Source organism: Protopterus annectens, chromosome 4.part1 (assembly GCF_019279795.1).
Source record: "Protopterus annectens isolate FY-2018-M chromosome 4.part1, PAN1.0, whole genome shotgun sequence".
NCBI classification, from domain to species: domain Eukaryota; kingdom Metazoa; phylum Chordata; order Ceratodontiformes; family Protopteridae; genus Protopterus; species Protopterus annectens.
The window spans coordinates 415,033,857-415,056,664 of record NC_056734.1 but is presented as its reverse complement, the minus strand read 5'-3'; the positions used below and the strand labels follow the sequence as shown (position 1 = coordinate 415,056,664).

At 43.8% G+C, this 22,808-nt stretch overlaps 1 protein-coding gene across 1 annotated transcript in view; it reads right to left on the bottom strand.

Moving 5' to 3' along the window:
- UGGT1 (UDP-glucose glycoprotein glucosyltransferase 1) overlaps positions 1 to 22,808 on the bottom strand; it is a gene marked incomplete in the record, with an annotated part of 2,149,769 nt that overhangs the window by 1,284,065 nt on the left and 842,896 nt on the right. Inside the window, 1 exon segment of the mRNA XM_044070228.1 lies at positions 6,908 to 7,028. Coding sequence (XP_043926163.1) covers positions 6,908 to 7,028 — 121 coding nt within the window.

Genomic DNA, 22,808 nt, shown 5'->3' with positions numbered 1-22,808 from the left:
CATACTGTTAAGGTTCAATTGTACAGGAAGCTTTCAAACCATATGACATTTTCAGAGAAATCCATGTTCTATAATTTATGAGCAGGTAACTCATGAATGACATTTTCAAAGCTCAAGAATAATATCAGTGAACATCCCCTCTTACCTGTTGTTGTAGATTTGGTTCATTAATGAGTAAAGTGTTGTTATGGTACTGAACTTTGACCTAAATTATTGCTGGCTGCCACACAATAAAACATATGTACTAATGCAATTGAAAAATGCGATTATAAATAATTTTGCCAATTCTGACAAGTGGGCAATTGTTAACAACAGGGCAATAGTCATCAGGAGATGGTGGGCTGAGTAGTTTGGGAAGTGGAATAATTAGTGAATGTTTTAAACTAGGGGGATAATTTACATGGTTTGAATAATTTCAAATATGAAAGTGAGGGGGACTGCTTAAAGCATAGCTCATTTTTGGAAATCTGGCATGTAGAATTTGGACCGAATTATACGCAAAGTGAATTTTTCCAAGAAGGTCAGTTCACATGGTTTGTTGACTGCCTTGAAAGTAAAACTGAGGGAACTTCAATTGCTGTAAAGGCATGGTAAAAGTAGGTAAAATGTAAAGAGGGTGCTTCACTGGGGAATGCAGTGGTATCCTTTTGAGCAATTAGGTTGGAAATAATTTTTGTTGGGCCACCTGCGAGCACCTTTGATAAAACCTTATTAGTAGAGATACGTTTAATGGATTATTAAAACATCTTGCTGCTAGAAGCTTTATTTGTAAGTTTCATAAACAGGCAATTTGAGCCTTACTAGCATTTATTTATCGTTGAGTTTTAAGAATTCTGCCAATTTTATCATATTGCCAGGTTTTATTTTGAAATTATACCTTATCTCTAAATTTAGTTTGCGTCCTAAGTTCAAACTTGATTAAAAGTTGTTTTTGCACCTGCACTTTTAAAGTTTGTCCTGTTTGTTGCATTTACCTGTTGAGGCTACACACTCAAGTGCGCTAGCCTGTGTTACATATTTATTGCAATTTCCTGCTGTTTGTTGCAAAAAAAAAAAAAAGTTATCCTCGTTTCCCATCTTTCCTGACCTAGAGTAGTCCAAATACAGGCTTTGCTGTATTCTGGACTTTTGGAAAGTTCCTGTGTTGCCATTTCCTTTCTTGGATAGAGGGAGTCTTCTTTGTTCACCAGTGGCAGTGGGGAGCTTGGAGCAGGCTATATGTCCCTGGAGGAGTGTTCCCAGCACAGGAATCTGGTAGTCTGTTGGCTGTTTTGGGCCAATTTCTAGCTCTTTCAAGTCCGCCTGTATAAAACCCGCTGTAGCTGCTTTGCGTGATTTTGTGCATAGCGCTTCATCGAGCAGCGCCGCTTATTTGGGTTTGAGCCTTGGAACTGATCTAGTTCTCATAATAAACACCCTGTTCCTATGCTAAAGCCTAGCACTTGCTCACTAAAGCAATTATATAAGTCAGCACTAAAAAAATTAAAAGCACTACACCCTCACAAACTCCCCTTGAGTAACTTGTTCCCCATTGGCCCTTTTTTTCAATTATAAAGGAATTCCCAATACTATTCTAGCATGTCCAAAGGTCAGTTGTCAATCTCCTCTCCGGTCCAGCTGGTGAACCTGGGAATCTTGAGGCAATGTTACAACTGCCTAATGTACACAGACAACCCTCTCCTCCTCCCAACAAATTCCAACACATGTGAGAGATGCAACCATACAGCCAAACTGGAGGCTAAGCTCTCTCAACTCAGTACTGGCGTAACTAGTCAGGAGGAGAAGGAAACCACACTCACTACAATTCCAGTCTCACATAGACCTACCACGACAGCAAACCAAACACATAAACACACAAAAACATACTTGGAGGCTCTAAATAAAAATCTGCCTAAGCAGCAAAGACCTCCAAAGCAGACACCCAAGCAACCGCTACCCCAAAACAAAACATATGCAACACATAGCTCACAAAGCCAGTGTGCCGAACAGTCACAGCCCTTAAGGCTAAACAACACACCTGATACACTTGTAATAGGTGACTCTATCATCAGGCACACTGACGTCCCACTCACCAGGCTGAACAAGGAGAAGGTCACGGTGAGCTGCCTATCGGGTGCTAGGATCCGCCACATAACAAAAGCACTCAGGTCACTCCAAGGCAAGTACAAATATGACTCAGTCATTGTCCATGCTGGTGTGAATGACCTGAGACATACCTCCCTGGACTACATGAAAAGAGACATAGAGGAGCTCTCTGGGCATGTAGCCCAGGCCGGTATGACCCTGACCTTGAGTAGCATCTTACCCTCACCAAGAATGATGCCACAGTATGAAGACAAGATTATCAATTTCAACAATTGGCTTAAGTATTGGTGTCATTCAAAGGGGATCCAATGCCTGTCAGCCTGGGATGACATGCTCGACAAGCCACGATGCTTCGCTAGGGACGGCTTGCACCTGTCACCCCTGGGCTTTCGGATATTGGCAAAGGCTCTTGCTACCCCCATAGTGCCTTTTTTAGGCAAGGCTCAAAAGACAAACCCACCTCCATAGGTATCACAAGGGATAAGAAACTAAGAGTAATGTTAGTCAACGCCAGAAGTCTAAACCTCAAGATGCACGCACTCGAAACTCTCCTTAGCATGGAGAACATCGATATCTGTGCAGTAACAGAAACCTGGTTCAAGGCTCTCGAGAGCACCCCAGCACTACCAGGTTATACCTCATACCATGCTTTTCGGCCCCAAAACTTGGACCGAACCACAAAAGGAGGGGAGTATCAATATTCGTCAAAGATACCCACACCTCCAGGTTGGTGGCACAGCACGAAGCATCAGAGACTATCCATGTGCAACTAACAGTGGGTAAAACTGCCTTCCAGTTTATAGCCTGCTACAGACCACCCTCCCAAACCCAGGAACCCCATTCGGCCTTCCTGAGAACACTGGAAAATATGAAGGTCTCTCCAAACACCATTATATTGGGTGACTTCAACTACCCAACCATAGACTGGGAGCATTACTCTAGCTCCAACACCCTAGCCCAAAGGTTCCTAGAATTTATAAACTCAAATGCTATGGAACAACTTGTTACCACTCCCACAAGAGGGAAAACATACTGGACCTGATCATCACCAACATGGGGACTCTATGCTCCAGACCAGAAGTGTATCCCTCACTGGTAAGATCAGACCATAAACTAATCTCGCTGGATATTCACATCCCGACCCCACCCCATGCCCAGACAACCACAGTGAAAAACTTCTCTAAAGCAAATTTCACACTCCTCAAAACCGAGGTGGAATCCTTCAAAGCCCCCGGGCCTCTGGATAATACGGCCCAGACCACAAAATCCTTTATAAACGCATTCTATGAACACCTTCAGGAATGCATGGATCATGCAATCCCAAATAAAACCAAGACCCAATCCTCCAAAGGCAGACGTCCTGTCTGGTGGACCCCAGCCATAAACAAACTATACAATAGAAGGAGGAAGCTACTACATGACAGAGCAAAATCCCAAAAGGGAAGGCATCTCTGATCAGTATTAGCAAAACTACGGGCACTCATAAAATCGCCTAAGGCCAGCTTCGAGAGAAAAATTGCACAGGACACTAAGGATAATCACAAGGCTTTCTTTAGTTATGTTAGGAACCTGGGTGGGAATTCCCAGATATGCTCAGAATTAGTCCAAAATGACATAAAATACACCGAACCCACAGACATTGCCAACATCCTAGCTGACAGGTTCAGCGCAAACTTCTTCCCCCCCCCCCACCAAAAGGGCTAATATCTATCCCAGCAGAGTGCTGCCCCCCTGACATCTCAGATGCTCAGGTAAGAGCTGCCCTCTCCAAAGCAAGAAACACAGCATCAATGGACCAGACGGTGTCCCAGGCTGCGTCCTACATGAACTCCAAGAAGAGCTAAACACAAACCTAAAACTACTGTTCAATCTCAGCCTTACTACAGGATATGTACCCAAAGAGTGGCGTACAGCAACAGTGGTCCCTCTCCACAAAGGTGGTGCCTCAACGGATCCTGGAAACTATCGTCCCATAAGTCTCACTAGCTTGGTCTGCAAAGCTATGGAAAGGATCATCATGGACCTTATAAATAAAGATATTGGGGACCTACAGACACTGGATCCTACCCAGTTCGGCTTTGTTAAGGGCAGATCCTGCCTCTTAAACCTGGTCAATTTCTTTGAAACAGTCACCAAGGCCATTGACAAGGGGAAGGTGGTCCACACAGCCTACCTGGACCTCGCAAAAGCCTTCGATACAATACCCCACTAGGGCATTACAGATAAGCTCACCAGCTTAAATATAAACCCCTATGTCACTAGATGGGTTGCAAACTGGCTCAAGGACAGAACCCACATGGTTAGAATAGCTGGAGCCATGTCAGACTCCAAACCAGTTACAAGTGGCGTCCCACAAGGCTCAGTCTTGGGACCTCTCTTGTTCGGTATATATTTCTCGGAGGTACAGGCCAACATGGAAGGACTGTGGCTGACCAAGTTCGCAGATGACTGCAAACTGGGCACCATAATAGACTCTCCAGCTGACACAAGCATCCTCCAAAAGGGCCTCATAGAAACAGACAACTGGTGCCAGAGCCATGGCCTCAAGCTAAATGCCAAAAGTGTATAGTCATCCCTTTGGCAAAACAAAGTGCCCACAAATTACCACATAGGTGGTAATCCATTAAGTACAGAAGAAGTAATTAGGGACCTGGGGACCCAAGTTGATAGCAATCTCTCATTTGACAACCACGTGGCCAAAGTGGTTAGAAAAACATTTTATATAGCCCACCTAATCATGAAGGGATTCACATCTAGATCAGGGGAGGTCATCGTGCCTCTTTACTCATCCCTCATCAGGCCCATAATTGAGTACAATGCCCCTTTTGGGATGTACCTTACCAGACACCTGCAACAACTGGAAAGACCCCAAAAGTACCTCATCAAGAGGATCAAGGGGCTCAAACAGATGCCGTATGCTGCCCGGTTAAAGAAACTCCAGCTCTACTCAGTGGCATAGCGCCTGCTCAGAGGCGATCTGTGCCTGACTTATAAAGCCATGTCCAACCCGGAATTAATGGACATGCTGCACCTCAGAAAATCCAAATCCCATCGAGCTACGCGCTCGAGGGACTTAAACCTCAGCACTGAAATAAATAGGACATGCTGGAGGGACAGATTCATAACCCAGAGGCTCCCTTCACTCTGGAATAAAATCCCAGTCCAGGTTAGGCAGAGTCCCTCATTGACTCTCTTCAAGAGGAATCTTGATGAGTGGATGGGAGATCGTAGGTTTACCCCGGGTATCACTTCTGTGTCACTGTTAGACAGAAGCGCAGTATACTAACCTCGAAAAAGGGCACAGCAAAATTAATTTAAAATGGGTGGCGAAAGCCATACACACTCTGGCTAGGCTTATAAATGCCCTAGGGCAGATAGCCTAGTATGAACCTATGAACCTATGAAAAGCTGCTTTTTCCTAGAGACTTTTCTGTACTTTGGTTGGAACAAGCTGATCCTGAATGAGTGCGAGCAGATAAAATGTGGCTAATACAGTATTAGGATGTTGAGGTATACAGAGGGAATGTCTCTCTGTGTGTTGCAGTTCAGTTATCGGTACACATTTTGATGAATCAGAAAGGGAACAATTTGTAATGATTGCAGGTGATCTTTCAATAGTTTTCAGGGACTTTGTAAATATCACTAGGCAATAGCTGCTCATTAAAGATGGAAGTACTAACACTAGGAATGTTGGTAATTACTACACCAAGCAAGATATCTCAGGCTGTAGTTGTTTGGTCTAGTGCCATTGTTTATGATTGGTTTCAAAAGTTTCAAAGATAAGCATCTGTTTAGCTCACCTTTTAGTGAGCAGACCAACATGCTTCCAATAAGTTTTTGATCCTTTGATTAAATCCAAAATGGTGTCAATGCTGTTTTGTACTAATATTTGTTGGGGGGGGGGGAGACTATAAATAACCAGCAGAAGATTTGCTCTCTCCCCACCACAATTTGTAATAACTAGCTGTGGCCTTTGTCTCTAATATCACTGCTATTAGCAATACATTAAACTGGCAGTTTTGTTAACCAAGGTCAGTACATCAAAACATTTCCTAAGACCAAAACCGCAGACAACAGCACTATCAGATTTCTTAAACATTTCTGAAAAAAAGGTAGCTGCTTCTTTAAGCCATGTCTCAAAATAGGCAATACAGTAAGCTTATATTCAGGCACCTACGATGTGACTAACTATCCATTTATTGACAATACTACATATTTAGATGTGTGCTACAGAAAATGCCTCAGTGTTGGTTGGTGAGGGAGAAGTGTGTTGACTTTGAATATGAGACGCCCTGGTATTGCGTTGTACATCTCCAGCTTGAAGAGTTAAAAGTAGCAGCACCAATGCTACTGATAACTTCTCTTACACATAAATATAAAGATAGGATTCTATGCACTCTTTAGAATTAAGTACTATCAAAGCATGCCAGGAGCTCAAAGGCCACATTTATAGTGACTCAGGCAGCTAAAGTGGGAAGGATGGCAACGAGATTTGCAGATACTGGGGAGAGGCAGACCTTGACGATGATTAAAGTCATCTTGACAGGGTTTGTTATCCAATTCTAGTTTACACTTCACTAATGATGAAGATAGGTTAGATATTCAGAGCATGGAGGGATATCTTCTTAGGCTTTGTTCACCCAAAGTAACATCAGTAAAAACTTTGGGCTTACTGACGCCATTACAAAAGAAAAAGTACTAGAAATATAGTTGAGAATGATGAGCTTCCTCATACACACCAGATGCATACAATACTTGTTTTCTGATCATACATAAATGGTATAACTGACAGTACTCTGAGCAATTTTTGTCACACACTCACTTGTCAATGCCATTTCCAAGTATCGTCGCTCTGAACTCAAAATCCTGGAGTTGAGGCGGGGGATAACATTTGGCTGGTTCATGACAAAGTCAACAACATCCTGATCATTATTCAAATCTCCCTGTAAGCAAACAGTAAAAAAATAAACTTTTTTATACAGCCCAGAGAAGGGTTATAGAAAAAAAAATGAATGAAATAATTGCTGTTTAGTAGCATAGCTTAGATGTACATATCAATGCCAAGCAATTAATATTTTGACCTGATAGGTATTTTATCCCAAGTCACATTATACATAAGAAACAGGTTTTACTTCTCCTCGAATAGTATTCAGGAGGAAAATAAAAGTCAAGCATTACTGCCATCTAAAAGTTGTGTAATCTTAGCTGATGTAGTCACAGGTCCTAACATAAATAATATCAGCAATAACATTCTCCTGTTGAACTTATAACACCTCCATGACTGAAAAACAGAAACACTATTTAAAAAAACAGAGCTGCTTTCAAAAGAATAGCTATACATGACTTCTTTATTAATGCTCAAGATGCTGACAATCATGCAAATCGGTTCCCTCTTCAGGCATAACAAGTAAATATTATGAGGCACAGTGCAAAAAGTATATGACAAGCAGTCAAGTACAAAGAAAACACCATACCAGAACTAAATCTCTCCGCGAAGGGCCTGCATAAACATGGCCTGCACGTAGGACTAGAAACGGTACTTACGTATTATCCCAACCAGATTTTCGGGGTTGCGAAATTCGCTTCTGGGAACAGAAACGACTTCAGGAAACACTGTTCGGTGTTATTTGAAGTTATTGCAGAAAAATAAGTTTGGAGTACCTTCAGGCTGACAAACTTTTCACGAAACCATCTTCCTGTTTTGCGTGCATTACACATGCACACTTGAATTGTAATGGAGGCTTTCTTTTTGACGAACAGAAAGCCTGTCATGCAGTATTACAAGCAAAGCTAATTACATGTGTGATTCTACACTTATTTTGGTAATAAGGACATGTATGTAACCTGGTATGCGATGTAATGCTTTATTACATGAAAACTTAAACAGTACACTAGCACTGTCGGACTGTATATTCTATGTAAAACCAAACAGATTTACTTTCTTTTAGCTCTTTCTCCAACTTCTTCACTGCAATGCTCACCTTTACAAAGTGTACATCATGAAAAAAAAAAGCGACATGCTGTCATTTAAGTCCATAAAGAAACAACAATAGTATGTTGTTAACATCTTATTGATAAGACTCCAGAAAACAAACCGTATTACTGAAAAACACAGTATTTCACATTTCAGCAACATTAACAAACACATTTCAGGATCGGGAAGCAACTGTTGCTGCCGTGAAAGATCTGGTTGCGATAATACGCAAGTACCCTAGAAACATATGAATTTCTTATCGTATGTAATCCATCTTTCATTGGGTCTCACCTAACGTGAATCACTGCCATTCTTCTGCTCAGGTAATGAAGAAAAGCCTAATTAAACAAATATTAAGCCATACCATAACCAGCTTAAAGAAATCAGCCCAGATCCTTCACTCTAGACTACTTAATGGCAAACACTCTCATTTCACTATACAAACTCTATATAGGAGAAACCAGCCTATGAAAAGTACAGTTGTGTACACTTACCATAAATGTAGATGTTCGAGTGTATTCACTGTTGCAGTCATCACTTATGGGTTATCCCTGCTGTGGTAGCTCTCGGCTGGACGAATACCAGAGTCAATGTTTTTGTGTACCGGCTGCTGTCGCCTGTAGTCTGACGTCAGGTCGTCAGTACTATAAAGCAAGGCAGCCAACATCATTACATCAGTTTTTCTTGCCCAAACCCATCAGAAGCACAAGGGAAAACAGAGAAGTGGTCCTGGTGGCTAAGAGCCACCCTGGGGAGCATGTGTCCCCCTAGGGGAAGATGTGAAGAGGGGGATGGAGGGAGGGAAACCAAAACTGCAAAAGTAAATACACTCAAACATCTGCATTTATGGTAAGTGTACACAACGGTACTATGCTCTTCGAGTTTCACTGTTGCAGTCATCACCAGTGGGAAGTTTCCCAAAGCTGAGGTAAAGGGTGGAAGGAAAGAGTCCTAGGTATGGGTCAGGAAGACCTGCAGAATTGCAGAGGCAAACCCTGCCCTAGACTTCGAAAAGTGAGGTAGGTGGTAATACTTTGTAAAGGTATGGACAGAGGTCCAGATGGCTGCTTTCAATAAGTCCCTGGTAGGAACTCCTCTGAGGAAGGCAGTGGAAGTGGAGGTTACCCTAGTGGAGTGGGTACGGATTGACCTAGGGATGGGTTTCCCACGTAGTCTGTAGCACAAATGGATATGTAAATGGTTTGTTTGGAGATGGGCGTCCCCTCTGCCCCGGAGCAAAGCTTACACATATAGCTGGCCAGTTTTTCCGAATGGCTTAGTGCGGTCCAGAAAGTATCCGAGTTGTCTGTGCACGTCTAGTGAGTGTAGAATTCTTTCCCCCTTGTTTTGAGGGTTGGTAAAGAAAGTGTATGGTCTGGTTAAGAGTCACATCAGATACCACCCTAGGGCATAAAAAAGGGATTAGTCCTCAGGGAGACTCTTTCTGCATGGAAAATTATGAAGGGCTTGACAACCATGACAGCTTGAAGTTCTGAGACCCTTCTGGCTGAGGTGACAGCTAGATGGAAGGCAGTCTTTCAGGAGAGGTATTGCAATTCTGTTGAAGCGGCAGGTTTGAAAGGAGGTAAGGTTAGTTTCTAACACATAATTCAGGTCCCAAGATGGAGTAGAAGGTGTTCTGGGAGGCCTAATATTAGAAATCCCTCTGAGGAATTGCTTAACCGAAGGACGAGAGAAGAGGCGTGGGTCTGAATCATAAATGGGCAGAGATGTTAGAGGCATGGATTTTAATAGAGGAGGAGGAGGAGAGGCCACCATTGAATGACTCTGCTAAGTAATCCAGGATGAGAGAGATGGAAGACTGTGAGGTACTGCCCCCTTTTGATAGTTTCCAGGAGCAGAATCTTTTCCATTTTCCTGCATAAGATTTTCTTGTGCTGGGCCTTCTGGCCTTTATGATGATGTCCAGGACCGGTTTGTTTAATAGTAACTTCTTGTTAGTTTTTAGTGTATGAGCCATGCTGAAAGTTTGAAAGTCTTTAGGTCTTGGGTGCAGTACCTTCCCCCTCTCCTGGGTCAAGAGGTCTGACTATAGGGGAAGCAGCTTAGGGGGCAGTAGGGTCAGACTGCGCAGTAAGGGGTAGCAATGCTGTCTGGGCTAATCTGCAGCAATGAGGATGGCCTTTGGTCTCTCCTCTCTTACTTTGATCACAACCTTGGGAAGAAGGGGCAGAGGAGGGTATGCGTACACAAAGAGGAAGGGGATGGTTAGGGAATCCATCTTTCATGCTAGGAAGTGAAACTCCCTGGTGCAAAACTTGTGCAGCTGGTGGTTGAGGTGCGAGGCAAAGAGGTCCACCTCTGGGGTCCCCCACTCCTGATGATTTGCAGAAAGATTTCTCTGTGAAGCTGCCATTTGTGGGGGTCCAGTAAGTTTCTGCCTAGGTGGTCTGCCAGTGTGTTTTCGATCCCTGGTAAGTACTGGGCAATTAGGTGTAGGCCCATGGAGGTGGCTGTAAGCCACAAACTCATGGCTAACCTGCACAGGAGGTAAGATTGGGTCCCCCTCTGCCTGTTGATGTACATTACTGTGGTGTTGTCTGTGTTTTTTAAGGAGGACCCCTGGCCTGAGATGGGGATGGAAGGTGTTTTGCACTGCCATCATTTCTTTCTGGTTGATGTGCAAGTGAAGTTGCTGGGCACTCCAAAGGCCCTGGGTACACCTGCCTGCTAGATGAAGTTGCTGGGCACTCCAAAGGCCCTGGGTACACCTGCCTGCTAGATGAGTGCCCTAAGCTATGTCTGAGGCGCCGTGGTGATTGTTTGGCCAGAAGGGCGGAGGATGAAGGGAAGACCCCTGTTCATGGCACAGGCCTCTGCCCACCAGCGAAATTCGTCCCTTATGCAAGGGATCAGTGGGAGAGTGGTCTTTAGAGACCAAGTGCTGACATCAAAGGATCTTTAAGTACCACTGAATCTTTCTCATGTGAAGCCTGGTGAGAGGGATGAGAAGGATGCAAGATGCCACGTATCCCAGGACTTGCAGGAACTTCCTCGCAGTGAGGTGACTTCTGGAAGCCAGCTGGGTGAAGTAGAGAGGCAGGAAACTCTTGCTTTTCAGGGGACAGGAAGGCCATTAGGGTTGCTGTGTCTAGCACAGCTCCCAGGAAAACAATTTTCCTGGTGGGGGTTTGCTTTGATTTTTTCTCGTTGATGGTGAATCCTAGGAAAGTTAGGAGTTTTTTGACAGAGAAGATCCTGGAGTAACTTTACTTTGCTGTTTGCCTGAATGAGGCAATTATCCAGGTAAGGGTAAATCTGTATATTTCTTTGTCTGCAGAATGCTATAGCCAGGGCCAAGCATTTGAATACTCTGGGAGCAGTAGATAAGCAAAGGGCAGTGCAGACAACTGAAAGTGCTGATTACCAGCTCAGAAGAGCAGGAAGTTTCTGCACGATTCCCTGATGGGGATGTGGAGGTAGGCATCTTTTAGGTCTATGGTCTCCAGCCAGGCATTTTGTGCGAGCATAGGCAGGAGCTGCTGCAAGTCTAGCATTTTGAATCTGGGGACCACCAAGGAGGTGTTCAGCTTGGATAGATCTAGGATAGGGTGCCAAGTGCCCTCTTTTCTGGGGACAAGGAATAGTCTGGAGTAAAAACCTTTTCCTGTTTGATCCGGAGGGACAGGTTCTGCTGCCCCCTGGGACATTAGGGTTTTTACCTGTTTTAATGCCTCTGCCCACTGGTTTGGGGGGAGGTCTGGGTACCCTCTTGGAATTGGGAGTTCGCTGAAGGAGAATATGTATCCCTGAGAAATGATTTTTAATACCCTTTGGTCCTTGGTTATAGAGACCCAATTGTCCTTGAAGAGGGTGCGCCTTCCTCCTAGTTTTAGATGAGTGAAAGGAGGGTAGAGGGGGGAGGGAGAGCCATTTTGAGTGCTTACCATAGAAGCTTGGCTTAGATCTCCCTGCCTTAGAGGCGGAAGTGGTCCATTATTTGCTTCTTTGCTGGCCCTGGCATGGGGGCCTGGATGTCCTGTCCCTGCGGGGCTTACTTTGGCCCTGTCTGCTGGGTAGGCCCAGTATTTAGAGGGGAAGTTCCTGCTGAATCTGGGCAGTTGAACTTGAAAGAAATATTTTACTGTTTGCATAGATTTTGCTTTGTCTTCCATCTTTTGAAGCACCTCTTTTGCTTTTTCCCCAAACAGGCGTTGCTTATCTAGGGGTGCATCAATAAGTTTAGACTTGACATGATCAGGGAGAGGTTGTTCCTTCAGCCATGCATGTCTTCTAATAACAGATCCTGTCACTGCTGCCCTGCTACAGGCTTCTAGGGCATTATATCCCCATTGTAATGAGTGCATGGCCACTTGACAAGCATAGTAATTCTGCCGCTCTTTTGAGTTGGCACCGTCAGGGGAGGTAGCAATAGTCTGTTTTAATTGTTCCAAAGTGTGTAGTTGATATTTTAACATACGGGACTTATAATTAAGGCTCTGATAGCTAAGGTTGCAGAGGTGTATTCTTTCTTACCCTATCTGTCCAGAGCTCTGGAGTCTTTGTCAGAAGGAAGAGAATTCTTGGCAGAACTAGTCTTAGCTCCTTTGGGTCCCTGTGTAATGACCTCAGGGTCTGCAGCAGGGTTTCTGTACAGGTATTTGTGAAAATCCGGTACTCTGTAGTACCCGTCAGGTTTAAGCTGGGGCAGGAGGCAGGGCATCAGGGGCTAAATTGGATTCAAGGAAAACATCATCCACCACTTCTAGAATAGGTGGGACGGACAGGGGTCTGTGCTGGGGCAGGTCTAGAAACTCTCTAAGACTTTTCTTTGACTGTGAGTTGTCCTGAGATTCCCAATGAAACTGTTCCCCGAGGGAGTGAAGGGTTTCCCCAAAGGAGAGGTTCTCTGGAGAAGAGGCAGAGGGGGGATGGATTCCTCTGCATCTGAATCCTCAAACAGTTAAGGGCTGCTGTTCTTCTTCAAAGGCAGAATAATCAGATTCCTCAGACTCCTGGTCTGTCATAATTTCTAGAGAAGGAGCCCTTTTCCTTTTTTGGAGTTGGGGCTTGAGTACCTCGGATAAGGAAGATGAGATCCTCTGCCATTTTAAGCATCTGAGCTTGGGTGGGGGAGCAGTAGCAAGATGGTGGCTAACAGCAGATTTCCTAGTAGTGGACTGGCTTCGAGGCCTAAGAGAATCAGTCAGTCTCTGAGAAACAATAGTTGGAAGAGAAGATGTCGGTATTTGTCTAGAATCAGTAGTGCAAACGGCCTCCTCGGAAGCTGGTGCCTGCATCATGTCTCTGGACCCAACCGAGGGAGAGACAGCCAAAGGCTCGGAAGACGAAGTGGATTTCTGCAGCATACCGGACTCTGAAAGGGTCTCGGCAGAGGCCTGCGTAGAAAATGAGTCTGGCATCAGGGGGCTGCGAAAATGCTTCACTGAATTCTGGAGAGCTGACGACTTGCTTAGCGCTAGCGTCATCGGAAGGCTTAGCCTTGTGTGGCCTGTCTCTATCTTTACGTTTTTTCGGAATGTCGGTGGATTGTTGGCTGATGGATGCCATATCGGAATTCAAAGATGGAATACGAAAATAATTGTCGACAAAAAGAGGTCTACGGCGAATGGTTCTTGCATTAAAGTGGGCACAGAACCGGCAACAAGGGACGTTGTGGTCTGGGCCTAAACAAGTGATGCAGTAAGAATGAAAGTCTTGGTGTGGGATCCGCTTTCCACAGGCGAGACAATTAACTTTTTCAGACATCGGTTAGACAAAAAAAAGGTCCCCAACAGGGTACTTAGCTTTAGACGTTTTCTGCTGAAATACCCCTTCTGGTAGCAACCGACCGGCACTTGTGTGGACTGCTTCTGCTACGGGCTGTACGGCAAGAAAGACTGATGTAATGACGTCGGCTGCCTTGTTTTATAGTACTGATGACCTGACGTCAGACTGCAGGCGACAGTAGCCGGCGCGCAAAAATATTGACTCTGGTATTCGGGCTGGCCGAGGGCTACCACAACAGGGATAACCCACAGGTGATTACTGCAACAATGAAACACTAGAACATCACCAAATATTTCAAAGAACGAATATGTGAATATAATGCAATCAACTGAATTTAATTTTTACATCAACTTTTAAAATTACAAAGTCAGGATACAGGCTTCTTGAACATTTAGGCAGACTCTTTATAAATATTCAATATACTATAGAAAAAATGTAAATCAATAACAATGCAACCATTCCCAATTTTGGAGACAACCTAATTCCCTTTCACCATGGATGAAGGTTTTAAGAGAGCTACTAAGAAATTTTAACAGTCCTGGGTACACACCGCATACAGTTATACTTAATGGAAAACAGCTAATACTATATCAGTCTGAGGAATTAGATGCTCATTAGCCCTACTTCCATGCCATCAAAGACTACAGAGTGTAGGACACTTTATAAGACTCAAAGACTACAGAGTGTAGGACACTTTATAAGACAGCCAAGAAATTAAGAATTACTTTTAGATGACACCTTCCCAAGTGGGTTTTAAAAAGTAAGATAGCACAATAACAGCAGATGTTCTTCTCTTCATTGTTGTAGTATTCTTCACTAAAGGAGATTCCCTGCCAAGCGTAGCCCAACATCTGGCCCATACATGAAAGCCTTAGGTTTTTACAGATGTTGTATATCACATGTATGCTCCCCACTCAAGGCATAGGGCATAAAGGTGATGTATGGACGTACATACCTTAGAAAGTACAGTTTTGTACCTACCATAAATGTAGATGTTCGAGGATTCCATTGCTGCAGTCCTTACTATTGGGTATAGTCCATCCACAGTCGGCACGAATAGAGAAGAGAGATGACGCAGGGCGAGGGCGCATTACTGACGCCGCCAGCCAGCCAGGGTACTAATGCGCCATCCAATCATATATTCAGTCTTTTTTTCATTCCAGATGTCAGAAGACCTAAAGACAAGGGTAAATCACCTACACAAACACCCCCAAAACACAGAGGGGAGGGAGGAGGGTTTGATGGAGCAATGGAATCTAATCAACATCATCATTTATGGTAGGTACTGTACTATGTGTGTTTCTCTTCTTCCATTGCTGCAGTCCTTACTATTGGGGGAAACTCCAGTAGCTGCTTTCCAAATATCCCTTAGTTGCCACCCCCAATGAATGTTGCCTAGGGCAGTAGCCCTAGTGAATGAGGCCCTATCCCAGCTGGAACTCTTTGGTTGATGGGAATAACAAAATGCAAAAGCCAATGCTGAGACTGCCTAAAATCCTTAGTCCTGCTTAAGTAATAACGCAAGCCCTGTACATCTAAAGTATAAAAAAAAATCTCCCTTTATTTTCAAAAGGGGCTCACTGCCATAAGGGCTCCCAACTCAGACACCCCCCTTGCAGAAGTAATAGCCAAAAAAGCAGTCAATATTTCAATTCAGCAGTAGCCAGGCTCAAAAAGTTGTAGAGTAAAGTTTTCCAACACAGCCATACCAAAATTGGGCTCTAAAAATCTCCAAATCTTTACTTTACTCCAAAATAAAAATCTTCCCAGGCTGTCAGAGGAAGAGAGTGAAGTGACATTGAGCAGATGACCGCCCTGCTGGGATAACAACAGATGTGAAAGGTTAGGTTAATGGAGGTTTTACTAGACCTCATAGTAGAGGGTAGAGGTGTTGCAGAGCCAATCGATCTAAATCAAAGCCATCCAAATCTGTCCTGTCCTGTCCCTGTCTGACTTTGAGTTTTAAGGAAGAGAAAGGCAGGCATAGAAAGGAAAGGCATACAGATGAAGGTTTGTCCAACTGAAAGAACCAAGCTGTGTGATCCTGTGCCTTTGTGCAAAAACTGTAAACACTGGTGTGCAAGTGGGTTTAGGCGAAGCGAACAGATCTATGTCTCCCATGACACTGTCAATTAAATATGAATTCCAGTTTCTAGGCATCTTAGCACTGCTATAAGATATTCCAGATGCTGTAGAAGGTCTTCCGCTTCTGAGCCAGAATCATGCAGAGAACTGATAATGAGAATTCCCAGAAAAACTGCATATATCCTCTGCAATAGCCTGATGATATGCACACATGAAGGTAAGCTTCCTTCATGAAGTCTACATCCAGTGATCTAACGCCAACATCGAACTTGGGAATGTCCAGATAAGTGTTGAGGAGATAAACCAAAAAAAGCCACGTGTGTTCCCCCCCCTTCTGGTACTAGAACACGCGAATAAAAAATTAGGCCCTTGACACAGGGGGACCACAGATGCGGGATGTCCATCATGTCCATCTCTTTGAATATTTGCCCAATTTTCCTTTGAAAACAGGTGTCCTTAACAGTGTGCATAGACTTAGCTTAGTCCTCCATTTTCTTCAAAACTGCTTCCACAGGTGACCAAACAACACATCAGACTGTAAGAAGGGAGCATCCAAAAGCCTTGTCTTAACATGCTCAGCCACAATTTTGATCCTCAACCAGGCATGCCTAAGAACAGAGAACTAGTGGCAGCTACTCAGGAGGCCTGCACAGCATCAAAAAACAACCACAGAATGCTTGCCCAATGCTTCAGACACATGTTCTACAACCAGCAAAAATCCATAAGCTAATACAATACCTACCAATCCACAAGCATCCACATTTCAACTGTGGTGAGTATTTTTTATATTTTTCAGTCAGCATCTTGAAACTGACAATTTAATGCTCATGGCTAGAAGAAGTATACGACTCTTAAACAAATATTTATGAGCTGCGGCACCCACCCTATGAGTACCTAGTTTAACAGGAGCAGGAGGAAAAGAATCAGGGGGGGTTCTGAAGCCTAAAACTTCCACCACATTCAACACAGCCAAACACTAATCTGGCACAGTCTAACCTCCTCTTAATAGTGTAGCTTGTTAAACTAGCACAAAGAGCGCAAACCAACAAACCCGCGCTCAGGCCCCAAACAAGGTATACAATGTATGGTAATCCCTATCCCTTGAGGCCTCTACAAGATACAATTCATACAACTTCTTTATTTTAAATTCTGATACTGGCAAAGAAAACAAAATGTTAGAACTTCTCTGCCACCAGTCTGAGCTCCATCACTGAATGTCAGTCTGAATGCTCCTTCTGTGCTGGTTACCGAACCGTGTTTCAGATAAGTGCCCCGCTGGGATTTCTTCTTAGCTTTTCTTTTTCACTGTTGTGGGTTTACATGTGATCCACAAAGGGAAAATGTCATTGTGGGAGGCAGATTCCCCACAAGGATCGCCATAAGCAGTCTCTCTTGCTTAGGTGCTTCTCACGACCATTCACAGTGTTCCATCTACCAAGTATATGTCCCTAAGACCCTTCACAGTTCTCTTGGCAAAACAGGGCTAATAAGGTGAGATTTGCCTTATCATCTCTTGCTTCAGGAGCACATTGGTGAGAATGGGAGGGGTATACATGTACAAAAGCTCCATTGCAGGCAAAGGGTCTTCATTGCCTAGGCTTCTTTGTATGGGTACCTAAAATAATTGCCTTAACTGCTGGTTCAGAAGGGAACCAAGGAAGCAAATAGATTTATCTCAGAAGCAGCACACACAGAGCCTATGGACTATGTCGATCCAGTTTGCATAATTGCTAGATGAGGCAGCTCTGCGTCACTGGTCTACCAGGGCATTATGTTCTAAATGAATGATGACCGTCTCCAGGAGAAAGTTCATTCCAGATGGTCAGATTCCAGGTCATCAATGTTAAGTCTGCACAGCCAGCAAGAATGCAGTCAACCTCTTCCATAACAATCCTAAGTTCTCCTGCTTTTCAGGATGCCTGGAAAATCTGAACTGGAGATGTTGAGGGCAGTATCTCTTTTGCACTGATGTGCTTTTTCTGCTCCTTGGTCTCCATTTCTCATGGGCTTTCTAGGTTCCTGTGTGAGACGCACACACCTTTTAATGTACTTACTGTTACAGTCAGTCATCCCTAGAACTGGACAGTACTTAATCTGCTTACCATCTGGACTTCTTTATAGAAGGGATAATTGGCAATACATCTTTCATTGGGTCAGGTTTTGCAACAGATTCCTCTGGTGACATTTCATTTTCCACACAGAGAACCTTCCAAAAGGAACCATTACTGAGGCGTACAAGCACTCAAAAATTCTTCAAAATGTCCCTTGATACCACAGAAGCTCTTCCTGCTCTTTTTGAAAAGAAGGAATTCCGATGTGCCTTTTCTAGAGGAGTAATCCGTTTACCTTGATATCCAGAACTAAGAAAGGTATTACTGTGACATGGGCTGAGTGATGATTCTGACAGACTATTCCTGGTAATTTACGGAGCTGTCCTGATGGCATAGGCAAGAGGTGGTATACCCCAGGGTCATTCTTAGCCCTGAATCAGGCAGTCATCCAGATAAGGGTAAATGTGAACACCCCTGAGAATGAAATGAGTAAACACAAGAGCTAAGCATTTAATGAATAACCTAACAGCACTAGAGTTTCCACTAGGCAAAGAGGCAAAATGAAAAAGCCTGTGTTCCTTTGACAGAGGGATGTGAAGGTAATAGCTTTTCCCATCTACAATGGCCTAGAGAGGGCTTCTGGTAGCAGTAATGGGAACAGATTCTTTATGCTCAAGAATCTGTTCAGCTTGGAAATGCTCAAAACAGGTTCCCGGTGAGACAGGAGTAGTTTGGAATAGCATCCTTTCCCTTCCACATCTAAGAGATTTTTTTAAAGATTATACATTTAAAAAAAAATACATCGCCAGGGGGTGGGAGGCAAGGCATTTCCATAAAGGATGGAACAGTCCTCAACTCAAGCCTATCTTCAGAAGCCATAACTTCTTTTACCCAAAGGTTTATGGTCAGTTCAAACTACTTATCTGAAGAAAAGGACTAGTCTTCCTATTAAAATGTGGAGAAGGGTATGGGAAGGGATAGGGGGAAGTGGTGACAGCTTTAAAAAAAAAATCAAAAGTGGCGCAGGCAATCTCTTATTTGGAAGACGGATTACTTATTTACTCCACTTTTTTTTGTCATGCCTGCCAAAGCCTCTGACTCCTTTGCAATATTGTTTCACTGAAAATGTTCTACTATACTTTGGGACAGACAAGACGAACATCATTTTGCAGCCTATGATATTTTTTTTCTTTTCCTCTAACCTTGGGAAAATGTCTTAGGACTAGGGCCTATATAATGGGTACTTTTCTGAGAATCCTTCAGAATTTGCCCCATGACATCGTCTGGCAATGTTAGCTTCTCAGTCTGGAAAATCTCCTGATAAGCACATCAGCAAAAGCCACACTAGCACAAGTTATCATGTCTCCCAGCTTTTACTAGAGTTTCAGTTTCCGCATGCATTTCATGATAAAAAAAAATTATAATGTAACAAAAGTAGGTCTGTCCTCTTATGTCCAAGGCTGGAGGAAGTGCACAGATTTTATTTAAACAAAATATATCCAGTACTGTACTTTCTTTATAACTAGGAAGGGAGCTACTAGCAGAAGCCAACTTAGGTCCTCTGGAGACATTTTAGAAAATGATCTCTAAATCATTTTCTGTTATGGTACTAAGACTTTCCTTCTACTAAGGAGGATCCAACTCTACAGAGGCACTGCAGAATGAATCTTCAAATGCCTGAACACAGGAGGGATGGAGATTGTCTTAGGTGCCTTAGTTCCCTGCAATTCCAAGTATTAACAGCTAGGCAACACCTACACTTAAAACGTTATCTCCTGAAATGTAATACTTCTATGAAGACTTTCTCAGGGTAGTGGTGGAAGCCCAAGCAATGGGACTCCTCTTCATCAGTATTATATCCAATGGGGAGAAAGGGAAATAAACAGAAATATGCCAGATCTTACCTCTCCTCTTCCTCAACATCAGAGGTAGATGACTGTGCTAGAAAAGGCTCCATTTTCCTTATGGCAAAAGGAATGGGACCTAAAGCAGAAGGCACTGCAGGGGCATCACCAGCGCATTAGCCCTCTGTCAAGCAGAAAATCATTCAATGTACTTTTTAGCACACATCTAACTGGATGGCTGTGGCAGGTGTTTGGTGGGCAGACACTTATGACAGGAAAGTACAGTTGTGTAAAATCTTACACATAACAGCTGATGTCCTTCTCAACACTGTTGCAGCATTCATTATAACAGGGATCCCCTGCCTAGGGCAGCCTGACATCTGGGCAGTATACCAAAGCCTTTAGGTTGTAATGGGTACACTGTATGTCATAGGTATGAACCCTGAGCATGGGGTAGGGCATAAAGCTGACGTCCAGACATACCATCCTCAGAATTGAAAAGCTTCAATAGAAATGACAGCCTAAGGATATAATCAGGTAACGGGCACATCCAGAAGTAAAAAGGACCAGGGGGAGGAGGGAGGGAGGGAGCAAATACAGCAACAGTAAAGAGGAAAACATCTACTGTTATGGTAAGATTTTACACAACAGTACTATGTCCTTCCATAGCACTGTTGCAGTATTCTTTACAAAGGGGAGAGTACAATAGCTGAGGAAGAAGACTGGGAGGAGAGGCCAGCAGAGCCCTCTAGGAAGCCATGGAGAATAGTCCTGGCAAAACCAGTTCTGGTCCTAAAAAATCACATCCAACTTAGAGTGCTTGGTAAAGGTATGCACAGAAGTCCAGGTATCTGCCACAAGAATAGAACTAGTATCCAAACCCTTCATAAAAGCACAATAAGAAGCCCAGCCCTAGTGGAATGAGCTTTAACAGAACAAGGAAGGCTCTTCCCATGACAGGAATAGCAAAAAGACATGGCTTTAGAAATCCAGGAAGAAATGGGTTGCTTGGAATCAGCCAAACCTACAGACCTAGAATGAAAAGAAACAAAACGCTGTTCAGATTTAGAAAAAGGCTTAATTTTATCTAAATAGTATCAGAGTTGTTTATGCAAAGCCAGTGTGTGCAAAACCTTCTCACTATCAGATTGCGGAGAAGGGAAAAAAGTGGGCAAATGAACAGACTGATTAAGAGACAACTCATTAACCTTCGGTGCCATGGAATAAAGATTAATACAAATACAAAGGGACACCCTGTCCTTATGAAAAACTAAAAAAAAGGAGGACAGCCATAAGGGCTTGCAGCTCAGACACCCATCTGGCAGAAGGGCCAAAGGAAGAACAGTCTTTCAAGAACAATGCTGTAAGGAAGCTGAAGCAGCAGGCTCAAAAGGAGCCTGGGTCAATTTTTCTAAAACAAAATTAAGATCTCAGGAAGGAGGGACAGGCTTTCTAGGAGGCATAATGTGAAGGACATCTTTAAGAAATTGTTTGGCCTCAAATCTAGAGGCCAAAGGGGAGTCAGAGGCAGACAAGCGGAAATAGCTCACAGGTGGGCCTTAACAGAAGAATATGCCAACCCAGCACTGAGCAATGCACACAAAAGAGAGAACCAAAGTAACATCCACAGTAAGTGGATCCAGGTTACGAGAAAGACAAAAAACAGAAAACTTCTTCTATTAGGATAAATAAGATTTTCTAGTAGTGGGTTTCCTGGCCTCCTACATAAGCCGAAGCACATACTCAGAAAAAAGGTGCCTGAAGGGGATCAAAACCCTATCACCCAAAATGTCAGCTGAAGAGTGAATAGGTGGGGATGGACGTGAGATCTCGTCTTGTGCAAGTCCACCCTGAGAGAGAACTTGTGATGACTGCCCTTGGCTAAATGCAAAAGAGGGAACCAATGCCATCTCAGCTGAAAGGGAGTCACCAGCAAGACTTTGGGAGGATCCTGTTTTATCTTGAACAGGACCTTCAGAGTGAGAGGAAAGGGAGAGAAGGCATAAAGAAACATACTCTTCCAAGAAAAAGAGGGCAACCACCTTCTAGGCCAGAGGACACGCGACTCTGATGCAAAGAAGAGAAAGTTGTCTATTCAGAGGGGAGGCAAATAGATCTGCTTAAGGAGTACACCACTGGTGAACAATGTCCAGAAGCACATCCTTGTGAAGCATCCACTTGTGGGACTGAGTTATGGATCTGATCAGAGAATCTACCATTATATTCTGTTCTGAAAATGTAAACTGCCTCAAAGGTCACCTGATACTAGACAGCTAGATCCCAAACCTGAAGAGTTAACATGCACAGGCTAGAAGATCTTGTCCCCCCTTTCTTGTTGACATACCACATCACTGTGGTATTGTCTGTAAGAATTCTGAGGGGCCCTGGAAGAAAGAGAGAATGAAAAGACTGAAGAATCAGAAGAACAGCTCTCATCTCTTTGACACTGATGTGGTATTTCTTTTGTCAAAGAGACCAAAGGCCCTGCACTTTCAAAGGACTGAAGAAGGCCCCCCCCCATCCCACATCTGAGGCACCTGTGAAGATTTCCTGATAGGGGACTGCAGGTTGAAAAGGAGGCCCTGCTTTGAGGGACAACTAATGGATCCACCACTGAAGTTCCAGCTTGAGGCATGGAAGAGAGAGACCGGAAAATCTAAAGGATGGGAATGTTGAAGCTAAACTGACTTTACAATCCACTGGCGCTTTCTCATATGAAGCTTGGCCAGAAGGAGCATAGGAATGGTGTTAGCCACGTAACCCAAAGCCCACAGATATTTCCTGGAAGTACCTGAAGCCAGAGGAAGAAGGGAATGAAAGAAAGCAATCAGAGTTAAAGCCTCAGGAGGCGGCAGCGATGCCAGCAATGGAACAGTCTGGAGCCTGCACCCCCAAAAAACATGATCCTGAGAAGAAGTCAGGAATGATTTTTGGAAATTTACAGTAAACCCCAGGCTCTGCAGGACAGAAACAGCAAAGTGCAGATGCTGATGTAACATCTCCGGAGAAAAGGCCCAA